Source organism: Heterodontus francisci, chromosome 25 (assembly GCF_036365525.1).
Source record: "Heterodontus francisci isolate sHetFra1 chromosome 25, sHetFra1.hap1, whole genome shotgun sequence".
NCBI classification, from domain to species: domain Eukaryota; kingdom Metazoa; phylum Chordata; class Chondrichthyes; order Heterodontiformes; family Heterodontidae; genus Heterodontus; species Heterodontus francisci.
Window position 1 is genome coordinate 35,200,039 of NC_090395.1, and position 20,139 is coordinate 35,220,177.

The 20,139-nt window shown below is 42.6% G+C and overlaps 1 protein-coding gene across 6 annotated transcripts in view; it reads left to right on the top strand.

The window, feature by feature from the left end:
- Positions 1 to 4,107: 4,107 nt before the first annotated feature.
- LOC137383819 (ankyrin repeat and SAM domain-containing protein 1A-like) overlaps positions 4,108 to 20,139 on the top strand; it is a 549,597-nt gene continuing 533,565 nt past the window's right edge. For 3 of the 6 annotated variants that reach the window (XM_068057078.1, XM_068057083.1, XM_068057082.1), the window contains exon 1: positions 4,108 to 4,383. In XM_068057078.1, coding sequence (XP_067913179.1) covers positions 4,241 to 4,383 — 143 coding nt within the window. In that variant the 5' untranslated portion in view covers positions 4,108 to 4,240. The remainder of the gene's footprint in view (positions 4,384 to 20,139) is intronic. The other 3 variants (XM_068057080.1, XM_068057079.1, XM_068057081.1) reach the window with 2 other exon arrangements.

The window sequence follows — 20,139 nt, forward strand, 5'->3', positions numbered from 1 at the left end:
CTCCCCTCTAACCTTCCTACCAATCACTTTAAAACTATGGCCCCTAGTCACTGACCTCTCTGCTAAGGTAAATAGGCCCTTCATATCCACTCTATCCAGGTCCGTCACAACCTTGTACATCTCAATCAAATCTCCCCTCCGCCTCTTCTACTCCAAGGAGAACAACCCCAGCATATCCAATCTTTCCTCATAGCTGCAATTTTCCAGTCCTGGCAACATCATTGTTAATCTCCTCTGTATCCTCGCTAGTGCAATTATATCCTTTCTGTAATGAGGTGAACAGAACTGCACACAGTACTCAAGTTGTGGCCTAACCAATGTTCTATATAGTTCCAGCATAACCTCCCTACTCATATTCTTTGCCTCAGCTAATAAAGGAAAGGATTCCTTATGCCTTCTTCACCACCTTATCGACCTGTCCTGCGACTTTCAGGGCTCTGTGGACAGACACTTCAAGGTCCCTCACTTACCCTACACCTCTAACCTCCCATTTATTGTGTATTCCTTTGCCTTGTTTGACCTCCCCAAATGCATCACCTCACACCTCTGAGTTGAATTCCATTTGCCACTTTTCTGCCCACCTGACCAGTCCATTGATATTTTCCTGCAGTCTACAGCTATCATCCTCGCTATCAACCACCCGGCCAATTTCTGTGTCGTCTGTAAACATCTTGATCACTCTCCCTACATTTATGTCCAAATTGTTAATATATATCACAAAAAGCAGGGGACCTAGTACTGAGCCCGGTGGAATGCCACTGGAAACAGCCTTCCAGTCACAAAAACATCTGTCAATAATTATCCTTTGTTTCCTGCCACTGAGCCAATTTTGTATCCAGCTTGCTACATTTCCCTGGATCCCATGGGCTTTTATTTTTTGAACCAATCTGCCATGTGGGACCTTGTCAAAAGCCTTGCTAAAATCCATGTAGACCATATTAACTGCACTACCCTCATCAATCCTCCTTGTTACTTCTTCAAAAAATTCAATCAAGTTAATCAGACAAGGTTTTCCCTTAACAAATCCATGCTGACTATCCTTAATTAATCCGTGCCCTTCTAAGTGACAGTTTATCCTGTCTCTCAGAATTGATTCCAATTATTTGCCCACTAGTGAGGTTAGACTGACTGGCCTGCAATTATTCCGTCTATCCCTTGCTCCCTTTTTAAACAAAGGTACAACATCAGCAATCTTCCAATCCTCCGGCACCACACCCGTATCCAGTAAGGAGTGGAAAATGATGGTCAGACCCTCCACTATTTCCTCTCTGGCTTCTTTTAACAGCCTGGGGTGCATTTCATCTGGTCCTGGTGATTTATCAACATTCAAGGATGCTATTCCCATTAATACTTCCTCTCCCCCTATGTTTTTTCACATCCAATACTTCACACTCTTCCTCCTTAACCTGGGTGGCACAGTAGCGCAGTGGTTAGCACCGCAGCCTCACAGCTCTGGCGACCTGGGTTCAATTCTGGGTACTGCCTGTGTGGAGTTTGCAAGTTCTCCCTGTGTCTGCGTGGGTTTTCGCTGGTTGCTCTGGTTTCCTCCCACCACCAAAGACTTGCAGGTTGATAGGTAAATTGGCCATTATAAATTGCCCCTAGTATAGGTAGGTGGTAGGGGAATATAGGAACAGGTGAGGATATGGAAGGAATATGGGATTAGTGTAGGATTAGTATAAATGGGTGGTTGATGGTCAGCACAGACTCGGTGGGCGGAAGGGCCTGTTTCAGTGCTGTATCTCTAAATAAAATAAAAAAACTACAATATCTGCATCGTTCCCCTCTTTTGTGAAGAGAGACGCAAAGTATTCATTAAGAACCATACCAACATCTTCCGCCCCTACACATAGGTTACCTTTATGGACTTTTATAGGCCCTACTCTTTCCTTAGTTATCCTCTTACTCTTAATGTATTGATAAAACATCTTTGGGTTCACCTTGATTTTGCTTGCCAATATTCTTTCATGCCTTCTCTTTGCTTTTACACAGTGAGTTGTTATGATCTGGAATGCACTCCCTGAAAGGTTAAAGGAAGTAGATTCAATAATAATTTTCAAAAGGGAATTGGACAAATACTTGAAGGGAAAAAATACATGTTATTTTCTAACCTTTGTTTCCTCTGCCTTCCAGACTCATCCACTAATTTTCTGCCCCAGCCATTTAAATGAGCTACCGCGTTTAATATTGCGGTGGCTCCGCAACATGTGGTCCTCTCGGGCGGACCACATTGTTTATGTCTGCCGCTGATTTCGATGACGGGAATGTAAACTGCAGCCCTATGTGACCGAATTTTGAGAGAGACTCACAAAAGCGCGTGAGGTGACCAGATAACACTTCAAGATTTCTCAGCTAGTGATGAAAAGCCAAGTGGATAGAACAGCTAAGGCAGCCAGTTTGCAGCCTGGAGACAAGGTGTTAGCTTTGTTGCCTTTTCCTGGGGAACCTTTGAAAGCTAGGTTCAGTGGACCTTACTTCATTAAGAGGAAACTTAGTGAGGTGAACTATTTGGTTAGCACCCCAGACAGGCGGAAAAATCAAAGGGTGTGTCACATGAATATGTTGAAACAATACGATGACCGTGTACCTTGTCAGCCAGTACGTCAAATGAGAGCAGAGGAATTTAAACATAGTGTTACATTTTGAGGAACGGGAGGAAGGGGCAGAGACTGAGAACTGTCAGATTGAACCATATGCGATGAAACTGGCAAACACAGAAGTGTTGGAAAACCTACATACAATTCCACACTATTGTTCTGAACTGCATAAGAGGGATATAGCTGATCTGCTGAAAGAGTTTAAAGTCATATGTGCAGATAAGCCAGGTTGAACTCCTCTGGCTATTCATGGGCTTGATATACTAGGTCAAGGCCAGGTTCTGCCTAGGGAAGACTTTCCAGTCCCCAAGACAAAAAGGGAAGTATTATGATTTCTAGGGATGTGTGATTTCTACTGGATGTTTGTTCTTAACTTCAGTACAGTAGTGACAAATTTATTAAAAAAGGGTGTGAAGATCCAGTGGACAGAATCCTGTCAAATGGTGTTTGAAAAGTTAAAGGCCATTTTAATAAATGAGCCCATTCTAGTGGAACCAGATTTTGGCAAGACTTTTAACGTGGCTATTGATGCCAGTGATGTAGGAGTGGAAGCAATATTAGTCCAGGATGATGATAATGGAATCGAACGACCAGTTATTTTTCTAGAAAACTCAATGAGTACCAGAAGAAATACGACACCATTGAGAAAGAGGTGTATTGACTCTTCAACATTTTGAAGTTTACATCAATAATGGCAATGGGGAAATAACAGTTTACACCAATCATAATTCATTGAGGTTTCTAGAAAAATTCCAAGACCAAGAATGCTAGATTATTTTGATGGAGCCTTATGTTACAACCTAAAGATTATACCGCCTTCTGGACTCAACATTGAGTTCAACAATTTCAGAGCATGACCCAGTCTTAAACTTGTTTTTCATGTTTTTGCTTTCAGACAGAGCTGTTCATTATTCTGCCATTAACACTCACTCTGGACAAATGCTTTGTCTTTTACTACAAATATCACCACTCCCTTTGCCTTTTGTTCCATAATATCTTTGTCATTTAATCTCTCCTGCCCTCCACCCTATCACAGACCTTCCCTTTTGTTCTTCTTTCCAACCCCACTTTCACTTGCTCAAAACCTATTACATTTCTAACCTTAGTCAGTTGATGATAGGTCATCGACCTGAAACGTTAACTGTTTCTCTCTCTGCAGGTACTTCCAAACCTGCTGTTTTTATTTCAGATTTCCAGCATCCACAGTAATTTGCTTCTTTATAAATGAACGTTGTGTTTAATAAAAAAAATTGCAATCTGTCTCCGTGATTGTGACCTTAAATGTTGCTCTGAATGTTCCCAGAATGCTTACATTCCTAGTAATGAAGCTTTGCCAGCTTCTGTGATGGGAACACAGGATGGGGTTGGTGCAGGGAAATCCTTCCCTGGTGCATACCTTGCTGCCCGATGACGTCATGGGCAGAGGTGCATTCCCTGCCGGAGCGAGGCTGCTGGTTGGGCAGTGAGTGCGCTTGCGCTTGCGCCTGATTCTGGGGAACGAGAGGAGAAGAGCAGCGAGTGCGCTTGCGCCTGATTCTGGGGAGCGAGAGGAGAAGCAGCGAGTGCGCTTGCGCCTGACTGCAGGCTCGTGCGGGGGGAGTGGAGTGGATCTTCGGTGAATGTGAGGCGACCCAGTGGGCACCATGGGCAAGGAGCAGGAGCTGCTGGAAGCCGCGAGGACGGGCAATGTGGCCGTGGTGGAGAAGTTGCTGAGTGGTAGGCATCGGCTGTCGGCAGGCAGCGGTGGCGGAACGGTGTCCCTGCCTCAGCTCTCCAACCTTCTCAGGTGGGTCAGGCAACAACTTGGGACTCGAGTGAGGATGAGGAGGGGGTGGGTGGCTGGGCCCGGGCTGAGATGAGGAGGTGGGGGGCCAGATACCTGGAACAGGACCGCCTCTGTTGGTTCCTAAGTGTCTGGACTTGAGTCTCGTCCTGTGTTTAGTAAATACGCAGCCAGCATTGTGGTTGCGATTACTTCAAATTTAGACACGTCTCAGTGGACTTAATGGCAGAGGGGAGATGGTTTCAGTTTAAAAAGCGAGCCGATGCCGCTGAAGAAGTGTCTTTGGGGTTGGTTCCTTGCGCAGTGATAGTGTTGTGCAATCTGCAATGAGTAATAAATGTTGAAGTTCTCGTTAAGGGAGTGAGGAAATGGTTGGAATCCTAGTATTTGTAACCTATTTTTGGTTTAAAAGTTTAGTGTGTATATATATATATATATGTGTATAGGTATATATAGGTTGCTTATTTCTGAAGAAAGTGTCTGAATCCGTTTTTAAAAAAAATTAGCAAGAATTATTTGCATTTATTTATTGATTTTTTTTTTGCTTTTTGTTTGAAATAGATTTGTTTATAAACAGTTCATTTTGATAGTTGCCTTGCACAAGCCTGGCGTGTGAAGTTGTATATACGTTTACCCTTGAACCTGGTGATTAATGTTCACCTCCTGCACACTGTCAAACCGGGTGACTCCTCCAGATACGTTCCCCAGTCACCAGTACTCTTTGTTTGAACAGAAAATATTCAATGAAACAATAAGAATGTAATTATTTGTATCCTTTTAACTTGATGCTTGCTGGTATGCCAAGCAAATAAAGTTAATCTCAGTATTGCAAGTACTGCTGCTGTATTCTTAGAAATTAAATAAGCTGGAAATCTCAAAGACAGCAAATATTGGAACCACACATTGATCAGTCAGCATCTGTGGCGAGAACAAAAACCTCCATGTCTTGGGTTAGGCCCTTCAGAACTTCTCAGAAGGGCCCAGTCTGAAATATAGACTTATTTCCACTTATGCTGAATGACCAGCTGCATTCTTAATATGTTATAGCATTTAAGCACCTTCTTAAATGCAACAGCAAATAATGAGTTGCCATACATTTCCAGTTGTCAGCAATGCTAGTCAGAGAGGAACTTCAGTATTTCTTTGTATCCATGTCGAATTAACCTGTGTGTACTGGTTTTAAACTGTGTGCATTTTTTTGAAGAACCAAATTGTAACCAATGTATACCTCTGGCAAAACTGATCTTTAGAATACATGGAACATTTGAAATCTTAGCATTTTTGTGCCACAAAATAAAGACGAAGGGGCGAAGATCATGTCAGTGCTGGTAATATAACTTATTGTCATACCTTTTGCAATTTGCCATTCAATCTGCTCGGCTGGAGTTCAGATCATGGAAGTAAAAGGACAACATTGTAATGGTAAATGTTTATTGGTATCAATTTTTTTTCTTCTGTCTGTGAGAACAGGCTGAATGGAGCCTTGCTTCCAGGGTTCTGACAACGTGGCTGCTAGGTTAATTATATTAAGCAGTTCATGGAAAATGCCTTTGCTTCTGTGGAAACTATGTAGCATAATTTTGGTGTAAAGTACTTGGCATGTAGAGCGAGACCACTGTGAAGAGGTAGTTTTGCACCTCTTGGACAAAAGCAAATCAGGTAAACGTTTTGAATTGCAGTGTTCTCAAGAATTACCCCTTAGGTAGGCTGCTTGTCTTGTTTGTCTAGTTAAACTTGTGGTACTGATCATTAATCTTTGCTTCCTATTTACACAAACTTCACATTTGCTTCAGGATAACTGCAGCCCAATACAAGACTAACTTAAAAAAAAATTAAACTTACTTTTTAATACTAGAAAAATGATCCTGTTACATTCTCCTGACATTGATAGTTAACCACCTTTTGGCTGCCAGGGAGTGGAACTCTTGTGTTTGTGTTTCCTTGGACAGAGAATGATACCGTATCCAGCAAAGTAGGTTGGGTCTGCCAGTTCTCCTTGCTGGCGCATGTGCTATAACAACATTCTAAAGACGCAACGTCTGTTTGTGGAAGAGATAGACCAATGCCTCTTTTCTATATAGGATCGACCTCATAAGTGATATTTGAAATTGATTATTGGGGATCATAGGCATGGGGGAAATTAAGGAACCACAAAATAAGGAATTGAACTACAGTAAATTTAAATAAAACTTGCTTTGAGTACAGCCAGTAAAGAACTACTACTAGTTTTTGGGAACCCTGTATTTGGGTTTGGGTTTTGTTGCCTGCAGTTATTGGACTCCAAGCCTGCTATGAATTATGGGCAGGTAACACTGTCTTGGATAAATTTCAGTAGTTGACATGAGGGAAACGGATTACTGGGAGCATGAAACAACAGCATGTAATATTTATATAGCACCTTTTTTAAAGTAATAAAACTTCCCAAGATGTTTCGCAGGAGCATTAGGAAACAAAAATATGACACTGAGCTGCATAAGGAGCTATTAGGTCAGATGACCAAAAGCTTAGTTAAAGAGGTAGGCTTTGAGGAGTGTTTTAAAAGGAGGAAAGTGAAGTAGAGAGGTGAAGAGGTATGTTGGGTTGGTAGGGGTAATATTCCAGAGTTTAGGCCCTAGGCAGCTGAAGGCACAAGCCGCCAATTGGCAGAGCAATTAAAATTGGGTTTTCTCAAGTCCAGAATTACATCAGTGCAGATCTGAGGGTTGTGGGATTGGAGAAGATTAGAGATCGGGAGGGCTGAGGTCATGGAGGGATTTGAAAATGAGGGTGAAAATTTTAAAATCAAGACATTGCTTGACTGGGAGCCAGTGGAAGTCAGCGAGCACAGAGGTTATCGGTGAATGGGACTTGGTGTGAGCTAAGGCACAGGCAGCAGAGTTTTGGATGATCCCAATTTTATGGAGGGTAGAATGTGGGAGACCAGCCAAGAGTGCATTGGAACGTCTAGAGGAAACAAAGGCATGAATGAGGGTTTCAGTAGCAGATGAGCTGATGCAGGGGTGAAGTTGGGTGACGTCACGGAGGTGGAAATAAGTCGTCTTAATGTGGTGTGAACATATGGTTGAAACTCATGTCGGGGTTGGATATGACATGAAGATTGTGAACAGGCTGATTTAGTCTCACTGTTGCCAGGGAGAGGAATGGAGTTGGTAGCTGGGGAGTGAGGACTGAAAATAATGGCTTCAGCCTTCCCGATATTTAATTGGAAGAAATTTCTGCTCATCCAGTACTAGATGTTGGATAAGCAATCTGGTAATTTAGCAACAGTGGAGGAATTGAGATAGTGTTGAGGTAGAGCTGGGTGTTGTCAGTGTATGTGTGTAAATTAACACTTGGATGATGTCACTGAGGGACAGCATGTAGATGGGAAATAGGAGGGGGCCAAGGACAGATCCTTGGGGTCGCCAGAGGTAGCGGTGTGGGAATGGGAAGAGAAACCATTGCAAGTGAGATTCTCTCTATGATTAGATAGATAAGAGTGAAATCAGGCGAGAGCAGTCCTACCCAGCTGGATGATGATGGCATTGGAGGAGGCTGGTGTGGTTAACCATATCAAAGGCTGCAGACAGGATGAGAAGGGATAACTTACCTTTGTCATAGTCACATCGGGTGTCATTTGTGACTTTAATAAGAGCTGCTTCAGTGCTATAGCAGATGCGGGAACTTGATTGGAGGGATTCAGACATGGGGTTCTAAGAAAGGTGGGTATGGATTTTGGTGGCAACAACACATTCAAAGACTTGGAGAGGAAAGAAAGGTTGGAGATGGGATGGTAGTTTGCAAGGACAGTGGGGTCAAGGGTTGTTTTTTTGAGGAGAGGGGTGTTGACAGCAAATCTTAAGGAAAGAGGAACAACACCTGAAGAGAGAAGTGTTAACAATATTGGCTAACGTGGGGGAACCAGGAAGAGAAGTTTGGTCAACAGTTTAGTGGGAATAGGGTCAAGAGAACAGGAGGTGGGTCTCATGGACAAGATGTGTTTGCAGAGGGCATGAGGGAAGATAGGAGAGAAACTGGAGAAAGACGTGAGTTCAGGGCTAGGGCATGGAGGAGGTTTATTAGAGGAAGTTTAGCCTTGTGGGCTCGTGGAAGGGAGGGGTGCAATAGAGGTAGCTGATCACATGGTCTTGACCTTAGCGACAAAGACACCATGAGCTTCTTGCACTTACTGTTGGAAGTGAGGGTGGAGGTGAGGGGCAGAGCCGTTTAAGAAGACTGTTTGCAGTACAGAAAAGAAGCTGGGGGTTATCTTTGCATTCCAGGATGATCCTCAAATAGTGAGCAGTTTTAACGGATGAGAGCAGGACCCGATCGTGCTTTATGTGGTCCAGCCAGATCTAGCGATGGATGGCTAAACCAATTATCTGCCATGTCCTTTGAACTTAAGGGAGCAGAAATGAGGGCCCTGCCGGGGGCTCAGACAGGGTGAGAGAGAGCAATGGTTTTCTCGGGCATCAAAGGTGGAGGTGAGTTTGCGGTTAAGAAAATCAATAGCTGTAGAAATGTTCAGTTTTTGAGGAAGTTTGCAAACAGTGCCAACCTTTGCATGATGAGCACATTTAAGACACAACTTTCATGGTACTTCATTTGTTTAGAGCCTTTAGAGTTCAAATCAAATATTGATGTCGTAACTAAACATTATGGCTGATTCTAGCTTTCTGTTCCTCAAGTTCAAAGGCTGGTGAATTTCAGTCTGGCATTTGAACTGTTACTCTCAAGACTGGTTTGTTTGGTTCTTGGCTAAATAATTTGATTTAAATTGAATATTGTAATGGTTTGAACAAGTTCTACCTTATGAAAATCTCCTCCACACATTATCTTGTGTGAAGGATGGAGACTGGTGGTCCCTTGGTGGGAGTCAGCAACAGCAGTATGAAAATGTGTATGAATGGAAATTTTGTTCCTGAATCTATTGATATTTATAAATAACTAGCTGCAAATGGGTTTCGAAGAAGAATCTGAAATACAAGTTTATTTTTGAAGTGGGTGCTTTGTACTTTTTTGACAGGTTGTCAAAAAAGCATTATTGCTACTGTTTTAGACTACAGTATACTTGTGACTTAAAGTGGTGACCCAGGAGAATCCTGCTTCTAGACCTGGGCCATTTTCCCTCATGGACAACTTACTTTGAAGCCTAAATCAAACATACCTAAAGCAGCTGCTTTTCTGAATGCGTCAACAGGATAAGTTTGTTTGGCTCAGTAGAACACTGAAGTATGAGATCATGTACTACAATGGATTGCAGTAGCTAGGACTGATTCCACGCATCAGTGAATTACCTACCAATTTATTTTCTGACAGAGTACATCACCCTGGATTACATTGTTCAAATGGATGTTATGTTGTAGAGTTGGACTGCCTTAATATATTTGTGCTTAACTGTAACTTTTTAAAATTGGCTTGTTGAGATTGTACACCTTGAGTTGAATTTAGACAATTTGCAGCTGTTAAGGCAACAAATTGTTTTCAAGAGCTTCAGCACAGAGCATAACCACAGATTGCAGCGTTAACTGGATCCTGAATAGCCTAGGAAGTTTAGAATTTTATGAAATTAGGAATTTGGTGCAGTGGGGGAGGAGATGCTGCTTTTTGCATTTAACGCCTGTGGTTTATGAAACTTGAGGCAATAAGTATTGAAAATTTTGTTCGATGCTTTTGCGCTTAGTGCAAGTTAGTGTATGAAAAGAAAATAAGTAAACAAAATAAAATAGACTAAAAGGTAATTGCCTGTAAATAAATGCAGACCAAGGGAAGGTAAGGACCAAAGATAAAGAACTAAGATACTTAAAATGATTTCTAAAAGCTTGAGGTTGTCTAGTAGTGTCTGTTTAGCTGGGGTAAACTGCTCCTGGATTTGGTGATGTCACAGGACAACAGATTGGTGATTGCTTAGTGCGTAATACTTTTTTATTTGCTCTCGGGTGAGTAAACAGTAACTTGTTCCATTTTAACAAGTGCAGTGCACCTAATTTTAATCAAGGCTATTGTCATGCTAGGCCTCCACCTGCCATGAATGAGGTACATTGATTTTTGTCATGAACATTGATTTATTAATTGATTGATTTATTGATTAAACTGTTACTGGAGCGAGGGGAGGACTTGTTGAACAGATCAGCTGTGGCTGGAAAAGATATTTGCATATTAACAGATGGTGTTTGGAAGGACATTCGACCCACAATGGACTTTTGATCACCAGACGTTGAAGGTGGGGGAGCTCGCATTCCAATTGCTAAAATGGCCGAATACACAAATGGACATGGCCAAACCAGCTAGTCACATGACTAACCTGCTGGGCAACCTGAGTTTTTTGAATTTGTACAAACAGTTTGGGCAGAAAGCTGTCTGCTCCTGGACTGAGAAGATCTCTCCTATCTGCTCCCATCTCTTTCTCACAAGCCTCTGAATCCACTGAAGACACATGAACCCAAGAGAGAAAAGTCTCCTGCAGTGAAAAAGGTTTAAGAAGAATACTGGGCCCCAACAAAAAGCAAGATCTACCTACAATCAAGGATTCCACAGAGCTCATAGAACTGTAACAACAACTCTTCAGATATTACCTCAAACTTTTCCACTTTATTTTTCTTCTCTTTTCAGTCTCTATCTGCATGTGTGTATCGCATATGCATGAATTAGAGTTTAAGTTTAATAAATTTCAACTTTTCTTCTTTAAACCTGAGAGCCTTTTTGTGCTGGTTTCTTTGCCTTATAATTGGAATGCGGTGAACAAGGATTCACCAAAGGGGGAGCTAAAAAAAAAAGTGTTTAAAAATAAGACCCTGTTACAGTAAGACCAGGTGAAGGCTGAAAGGGAACCCTAGACCTCTTTCTCACCTGGTCGTAACATAAATTTATCAAGAAAATAAATACATAATAGAGATGGCAAGGCAGGTCATATGTCAGGAATGCAATATAGGGGAGTTTGTAGACAGAATATTGTGGATTCCCAAATCTGCAGGAAATGTCTCTGCCTTCAGTCACTCCGGCTCAGTCACTGAGCTGAAGTGTGAGTTAGAGCCATTGTGAAACATAAGGGAGTGGGAGAAATTTCTTTATAGTTTTGTCCAGAACATGGTTACACCCCAGAAGAAAGCACAGGCTCTGGAGGGGAGGAGTGTGACTGTTAGGGAGCTGGGTAATGGGGACAAGATAGGTTGAGAAGGAGATCCCACAACCAGTACCGTGTACTGCCTACCTGTGAGGGCAAGGAGATAGACTGCATGGAGGACAGTCACAGTGGAGATCAAGGTACTGTGGCTCAGAAGGCTGTCTTGTGTGACGGGGGTGTTGGGGCGCGGGGGTGGGTGGTGGAAGAACATTGCAGAAATATGATAGTGATAGGGGATTCTTTGATTAGAGGGATAAATAGCGTTCTCTGCAGCTGTGTGTGAGAGTCTCAAAGGATGTGTTGCCTATTTTGAGGCACCTGTGAGAAATTTGAAAGTGAGGGGTAAAATCCAGTTGTTGTGGACCATGACAGAACAAGCAACACATATAGGAGTGGGGAGGAGATCCTTTTAAGGAAGGATTGGGGCTTAGGAGCTACATTAAAAAGCAAGACCTGGAGGATAATAATCTCTGGATTATTGTTTGAGTCATGTGCAAATTGGCATAGACACAGACATCAGGAGAATTGACACATGGCTAGAGGGGTTACTTTTCATGGGACGTTGGCACCAGTACTGGGACAGGAAGGAGCTTTGTTGATGGGACGGGCTCCACCTGAACTGGAATGTGACCAGTGTCATGGCGGCAAAGGCTTTAAACTGGTAAGAAAGAGCGAACTGATGGCGCTTGCTACTGATCTCAAAGAAAGCTGCAACAAAGATTTAGTGATCTCTGTGATCTGGATTTCCCCTTTTCTAAAGTTAGTTTGAATCTGTTACTGAGTCAGGAGGATCTCCAGGTATCCTGCAGCACTGATGTCATCAAATAGGGTAAGTAGCTAGTCTTATTGAAGTATTGTCACAGACAGCAAACCAGGAAGTAAAATGCACTGATTATTCTTTGCTTTTAATTAAATTTTAGAGAGCAAAGTAAATGATTGGGACATGTACGTGGGATTAAGGTAGAAGCTAAAATTATCATGTGTTTAAATTTTTAAAAAAGTTTGTGGAATTTTTATCAGAATGGAAAAATTTGACTTTCGACGAATATAAAATTAGTTTTTCAGGGCCAAAGGGTTTTAAAGCAGTAATTCTGAACTGAGTATGCCAAAGCTACTAAGTATCATCACCTCATTCCATGACAATATGAAAGGCACAATTCAACATGGTGGCTTCTCCTCAGAGCCCTTTCCTATCCTGAGTGGCGTGAAACAGGGCTGTGTTCTCGCACCCACACTTTTTGGGATTTTCTTCTCCCTGCTGCTTTCACATGCGTTCAAGTCCTCTGAAGAAGGAATTTTCCTCCACACAAGATCAGGGGGCAGGTTGTTCAACTTTGCCCGTCTAAAAACAAAGACCAAAGTACGGAAAGTCCTCATCAGGGAACTCCTCTTTGCTGACGATGCTGCTTTAACATCTCACACTGAAGAGTGCCTGCAGAGTCTCATCGACAGGTTTGCGGCTGCCTGCAATGAATTTGGCCTAACCATCAGCCTCAAGAAAACAAACATCATGGGGCAGGATGTCAGAAGTGCTCCATCCATCAATATTGGCGACCACGCTCTGGAAGTGGTTCAAGAGTTCACCTACCTAGGCTCAACTATCACCAGTAACCTGTCTCTAGATGCAGAAATCAACAAGCGCATGGGAAAGGCTTCCACTGCTATGGCCAGACTGGCCAAGAGAGTGTGGAAAATGGCGCACTGACACGGAACACAAAAGTCCGAGTGTATCAGGCCTGTGTCCTCAGTACCTTGCTCTATGGCAGCGAGGCCTGGACAACGTATGTCAGCCAAGAGCGACGTCTCAAATCATTCCATCTTCGCTGCCTCCGGAGAATACTTGGCATCAGGTGGCAGGACCGTATCTCCAACACAGAAGTCCTCGAGGCGGCCAACATCCCCAGCTTATACACACTACTGAGTCAGCGGCGCTTGAGATGGCTTGGCCATGTGAGCCGCATGGAAGATGGCAGGATCCCCAAAGACACATTGTACAGCGAGCTCGCCACTGGTATCAGACCCACCGGCCGTCCATGTTTCCGCTATAAAGACGTCTGCAAACGCGACATGAAATCCTGTGACATTGATCACAAGTCGTGGGAGTCAGTTGCCAGCGTTCGCCAGAGCTGGCGGGCAGCCATAAAGACGGGGCTAAAATGTGGTGAGTCGAAGAGACTTAGTAGTTGGCAGGAAAAAAGACAGAGGCGCAAGGGGAGAGCCAACTGTGCAACAGCCCCGACAAACAAATTTCTCTGCAGCACCTGTGGAAGAGCCTGTCACTCTAGAATTGGCCTTTATAGCCACTCCAGGCGCTGCTTCACAAACCACTGACCACCTCCAGGCGCGTATCCATTGTCTCTCGAGATAAGGAGGCCCAAAAGAAGATGCCATTGCTGGACTGGGAGTCAGTGTAGATCAGCAAGCGCAGAGATAATAGGTGAGTGGGACTTGGTGTGAGTTAGGGTGCAGGCAGCAGAGTTTTGATGACCTCAAGTTTTCAGAGCACAATAATTTAACCAAATATCAGTGTTCTTGCTCGCCCTACTGTTCCCATTCTAAATTCCACATTTGCCATCTGCTGCTACAATTTCTCCATTGGCTGGTTTGGCAGGATTTTGTGAGCTGTGGATCACCTGACGAATTGTTGCTCCCTCATGACCATTAAGAGCTGGCTTTTACAATTCAGGCTATTATTCCAAACTAACAGACCCGCAAAACATTTGCTGTCAAATTAGTATACTTAACCAATTCCATCATCTCATCCACCCCTCCCATCCAATTTCATCCTTCCCATGCCACCCCTCTGATGCCATTCCTCCCTCCCTCCCCCTCCTCTCATGCAGTCCATCCCCATGCCAACCCCCAGGGATAAATGGGGCATTTTCAAGTTGGCAGGCTGTAAGGATCAGTGCTGGAGCTTCAGCTATTTACAGTCTATAATAATGCCTTAGATGAAGAGACAGAGTAATGTATCAACATTTTCTGATGATAGAAAGCTAGGTGGGAATGCAAGCTGTGAGGGTGATGCAAAGAGATATGGACAGGTTAAGTTAAGACAGGCAGCAAGGTGGCAGATGGAATATATTGTGGGGAAGTGTGAAGTAATTCACTTTGGTAGTAAGAATGGAAAAGCAGAATTTTTGTTTGAGGTGTAAATGTTGATGTTCAGAGGGTCTTGGGTGTACTTTTACAAGGAACATAAAGTTAGCATATAGGTACAGCAAGGAATTAAGGCCAATGGCATGTTGGCTTTTTTTGCAAGGGTATTGGAGTACAAGAATAAAGAGGTTTTGCTTACAATTGTACAGGGCTTTGGAGAGACCACACCTGGAGTACTGTGTGCAATTTTGGTCTCCACATCTAAGGAAAGATATACTTGCATTGGAGGCAGTACAGTAAAGGTTCACTAGATTGGTTCAGGGATGAGAGGGTTGCCCTATGATGAGAAGCTGAATAAATTGGGTCTTTATTCTCTGGCGTTCAGAAGAATGAGAGGTGATGTCATTGAAACATACAAGATTTAGGGCGGTGCAGTGGTTTGCACCGCAGCCTCACAGCTCCAGCAACCCAGGTTCAGTTCCTGGGGACTGCCTGTGTGGAGTTTGCAAGTTCTCCCTGTGACTGCGTGGGTTTCCCCCTGGTGCTCCGGTTTCCTCCCACAGCTAAAGACTTGCAGGTTGATAGGTAAATTGGCCATTGTAAATTGCCCCTAGTGTAGGTAGGTGGTAGGAGAATGGTGGGGATGTAGTAGGGAATATGGGATTAATATAGGATTAGTATAAATGGGTGGTTGTTGGTCGGCACAGACTTGGTGGGCCGAAGGGCCTGTTTCAGTGCTGTATCTCTAAATAAAATAAAAACAACCTTCAACAGGTGTAACTTTTTCAAGGATTTTTACAGCAAGCTTAATATCGTAAAAGGCAAATTCTTGTAGATTGAGCAATTACTATTTGATTGTAGGCTGCAGGAATTTCAACAGCATACCCTGTGGAGAAGTGTAGAATTCCAGCTTTCTGCATTTAACCTCCCATGCTTGCAGACTCCAGAAGTTGTTGCCAGTTTCAGAAGAGTAACGATGCTGAATGCTGACAGTTTTGTTGTCATTACTACAACAGAATTCCGACCTATGGACCAGTCAGTTTAATATTGGTGTTTGGAAAAATAACAAAATCCCTACTAAAGGAGAAAATCTAAAAGTCTAGAAACCAAAAATACAATAACCAATAGTCAGCATGGATTTTAAAAGGGAAAGTTTTTTCGCTTGAAAATTCGCATTGAATTATCTGAAGATGTAACCGAGAGAGTAGACAAGTGTGATGCAGTAGATGCAATTTATCTGGATTTCCAAACGGCCATCAATTAGGTGTTACAAATAGACTAATTAATAAGATCAGAGCATGTGGAGTCAGATGAAAAGTAGAAGAATGGAGGGCTAGCTGGCTACAAGACAGAAAGCAGTGTGTAGGGGTAAAGGATAGTCAGTGTGGTGGAAAGGGGGGTCCTACAAGGATCAGTGCTGGGACCAGTTGTTCACAATTTATGTCAATGATTTAGACTTTGGAATCAAAACACAATTTCTAAATTTGTGGATGACACCAAATTGAAGATGATAGCCAATTCTGAGGAGGAATGCAACAAATTGCAAAAAGACATTAATAAACTTTCAGAATGGGCAATTAATTGGCAAATGAATTTCAACACACAAAAGTGTGAAGTATTACATTTTTGTAAGAAAAATAAGGTTACATAACCAACAGGACTGGGTCTAATATCGTCGCATGGAGATTTGCTAGTGCTGTTGGGGAGGGTTTAAACTAGTTGGTCGGGGGATGGAAACATGAGGGGTAGCTCAAATTGGAAGGAAGTCAAGCTGGTAACAGGAAGTAGAAAAGTAGCAAGCGCCATTGGAAGGCAGGTGATCCAAAGGCAAGCATCAACTAGGCTTAGAATGCAGAATAATGCCAAAAAGACAAGGTTAAAGGCACTCTACCTGAATACATGCAGCAGTCACAACAAGGTGATGATTTAAAGGCACAAATAGAGTTAAATGGGTATGATCTAATTGCCATTACGGAAACGTGGCTACAGGGTGACCACGACTGGGAACTGAATATTCGAGGATATTCTACATTTAGGAAGGACAGGCATAAAGTAAAAGGAGGTGGTGTTGCACTGATAAGGGATGGGATCAGTACGTTAGTTAGGGAGGATCTCCGATCGGAAGAACAAAATGTGGAATCTGTTTGGGTGGAGTTAAGAAACAGCAAGGGACAGCAAACATTGGTAGGAGTTGTTTATAGGCCACCAAGCAGTAGTGGTAGTGTGGGGCATGGTATTAATCAGGAGATTAGAGAAGCATGTAGCATGGGTAATACAGTAATCATGGGTGACTTCAATCTCCATATAGACTGGATAAACCAAATGAGCACTAATGCTCATTTGTGCATTAATGTGGAGGACGAGTTTCTGGAGTGTGTTAGGGATGGTTTTCCAGAGCAGTATGTTGAGGAACCGGCTAGATAACAGGCTATTTTAGATCTAGTATTATGTAATGAGAAAGGGCTAATTAATAATTTTGTTGCATAAGAACCTTTAGGGACGAGTGACCATAATATGATAGAATTTAACATTGTGCTTGAAAGTGAGGTAGTTCAGAAGCCAGGGTATTAAATTTGAACAAAGGAAAATATGAAGATATGAGGGGCAAATTGGCTGAGGTGGATTGGGAAAATACATTAAAAGGCATGACAGTACATAGGCAATTGATGGTCTTTAAAGAAATATTACATAGTTTACAGCAACTGTACATTGCTTCAAGGCACAAAAACCCCAAAAGTAAAGGCAGGCAACCATGGATAACTAAGGAAGTTAAGGATTGTATAAAATTAAAAGAAAAGGCTTATAAAGTTGCCAGAAATAGTAGTAAACCTGAGGATTGGGAGAATTTTGGAATACAGCAAAGGAGGACCAAGAAACTGATAAAGGGAGAATAGAATTTTGAATGTAACCTAGCAAAAAACATAAAAACAGACTCTAAAAACTTCAATAGGTACATAAAAAGGAAGCATTTGGCTAAGACAAATGTGGGTCCATTACAGGCAGACTCAGGAGAATTTATAATGGGGAATAGAGAAATGGCAGAGACGGTAAATGATTACTTTGTGCCTGTCTTCACTGAAGAAAATACAAGAAATCTCCCAGAATTAGCGATCCAAGGGATTAGGGGGAATGAGGAATTGAAGGAAATTAGTATTAGTATGAAGGCTGTATTGGAGAAATTAATGGGCTGAAGGTTGATAAGTCCCCAGGACCTGATATTCTACATCCCAGAGTGTTGAAAGAGGTAGCTATGGAGATAGTGGATGTATTAGTGATCATCTTCCAAAATTCTATAGATTCTGGAGCAGTTCCTAAATTCTATAGATTCTGGAAGGTCGCAAATCTCACTTCACTATTTAAGAAGGGAGGGAGAGAGAAAACAGGGAATTACAGACCTGTTAGCCTTACATCAGTCATTGGGAAAATGTTAGAATCTATTGTAAAGGGTGTGATAAATGGACACTTGGACAATAATCTAATTGGGCATAGTCAACATGGATTTATGAATGGGAAATGATGTTTGACGAATCTGTTGGGAGTTTTTTGAGGATGTTACTAACAGAATTGATAAAGGGGAGTGGGTGGACTTGGTATACTTGGATTTTCAGAAAGCATTTGATAAAGTCCTCCACAGGAGGTTGGTTAACAAAATTAAAGCACATGGGATAGGAAGTAATATACTGGCATGAATTACGGATTGGTTAACAGGCAGAAAACAGAAGGAATAAACAGGTCATTCTCGCGTTGGCGATCTGCGACTAGTGGGGTACCGCAAGGTTCAGTACTTGGGGGCCCAGCTGTTCATAATATATATCAATGATTTGGATGTGGGGACCAAATGTAATAATTCCAAGTTCGTAGATGACACAAAACTAGGTGTGAATTTGTGTTTTGAGGAAGATACAAAGTGGTTTCAAGGGGATTTGGAAAGACTTAGTGAGTGGGCAAGAACATGGCAGATGGAATATAATGTGGAAAAATGTGAGGTTATCTACTTTGGTCGGAGGAATAGATGTGCAGAGTATTTCTTAAATGGTTGGAGATTAGTAAGTGTAGATGTACAAAGGGACCTGGGTGTCCTCGTCAATAAGTCACTGAAAGCTAACATGCTGGTGCAGCAAGCAATTAAGAGGGCTCATGGTATGTTGGCCTTTACCGCAAGAGGATTTGAGTACAGGAGTAGTGAAGTCTTGCTTTAGAACCTTGGTTAGACCGCACCTAGAGTACTGTGTGTAGTGTTGGTCCCCTTGCCTTAGGAAGGATGTTATTGCCGTAGAGGGAGTGCACCAGATTTGTTCCCGGGATGGCGGGGTTGTCCTATGAAGAGAGATTGGGGAAACTGGGCCTATATTCTCTAGAGTTTCGAAGAATGAGATGTGATCTCATTGAAACATACAAAACACTTAAAGGGATAGACAGAGTAGATGCAGGTAAGATGTTTCCCCTGACTGGGGAGTCTAGAACCAGGGGACACAATTTCAAAATAAGGGGGAAGCCACTTAGGACAGAGATTAGGAGAAATTTCTTTAATCAGAGGGTTGTGAATCTTTGGAATTCTCTACCCGAGAGGGCTGTGGAAGCTTAGTCATTGAGAACGTTTAAAGCAGACAGTGACAGATTTCTAAATACCAGCGACATAAAGGGATATGGGGATAGTATGGGAAAAAGGCATTGAAGTGGATGATAAGCCATGATCGTATTGAATGGCAGGATGGGCTCGATGGGCTGAATGGCCTACTTCGCCAATGTTCCTATTTTACTTGGAAAATAAGAATCTAAATGGGCTAGAGGAGCAGAGTGATCTGGGAGTAAAAATACAAAATTACTAAGTAGAAATGCAGGTTAAAAAGGCCATTTAAAAAAAAAACAAGCGACAGAGTTTATGTCTTGAGTGATGTAATTGAGAAGTTATGCTAAACTTGTATCAAACATTGGTTAGACCAGGGAGTATTGTGCTCTTTTCTGGTCGTCATAATATAAAAAGGACATAGAGGCACTGGAGATCATAAAGAAAAGATTTACAAAGGTGATACCAGAAATGCGAGATTATACCCATCAGGAAAAGATGAACAGGCTGGGTCTCTTTTTTTTCTTTTTAAAAAGGATCTTTAAAATTTTGGAAGGTGTTGATCGAGCAGACCCAGAGGGCTAAATTTTACCAGCCCGCTACGCCAAGAAGGCCCTGCTGCATATTAGTGGTGGCGGTGAGGCCTCAGTGCGGCGCAGGGCCTTCATTAAAATATTGAAAGTAGAAAAACTAAAATGCAAATGAACTTGCCTGCTGCTGGCGGCTGTCTCACGCCGATTTTACGGCTAATCAGTCACAACTCATGCGCCGTTGGAGTTCCGAGGTGAGACACAGGTGGGAAGGGGGGAGGAATAAAATTATCAGGGCGGGGGGAGCGGGGAAAACTGTTCTTATTGGTTGTGGGGATGTTGGGAAGAGGTTGGAGGCGAATGTTTGGGTTGGGAATAAAGTTTATTTTGTTGATATTGCCCCGAAAACAAACATTGGCGGGGTGGTAGGGTGGGAAAGGGCCTCTAGCATTTATTTC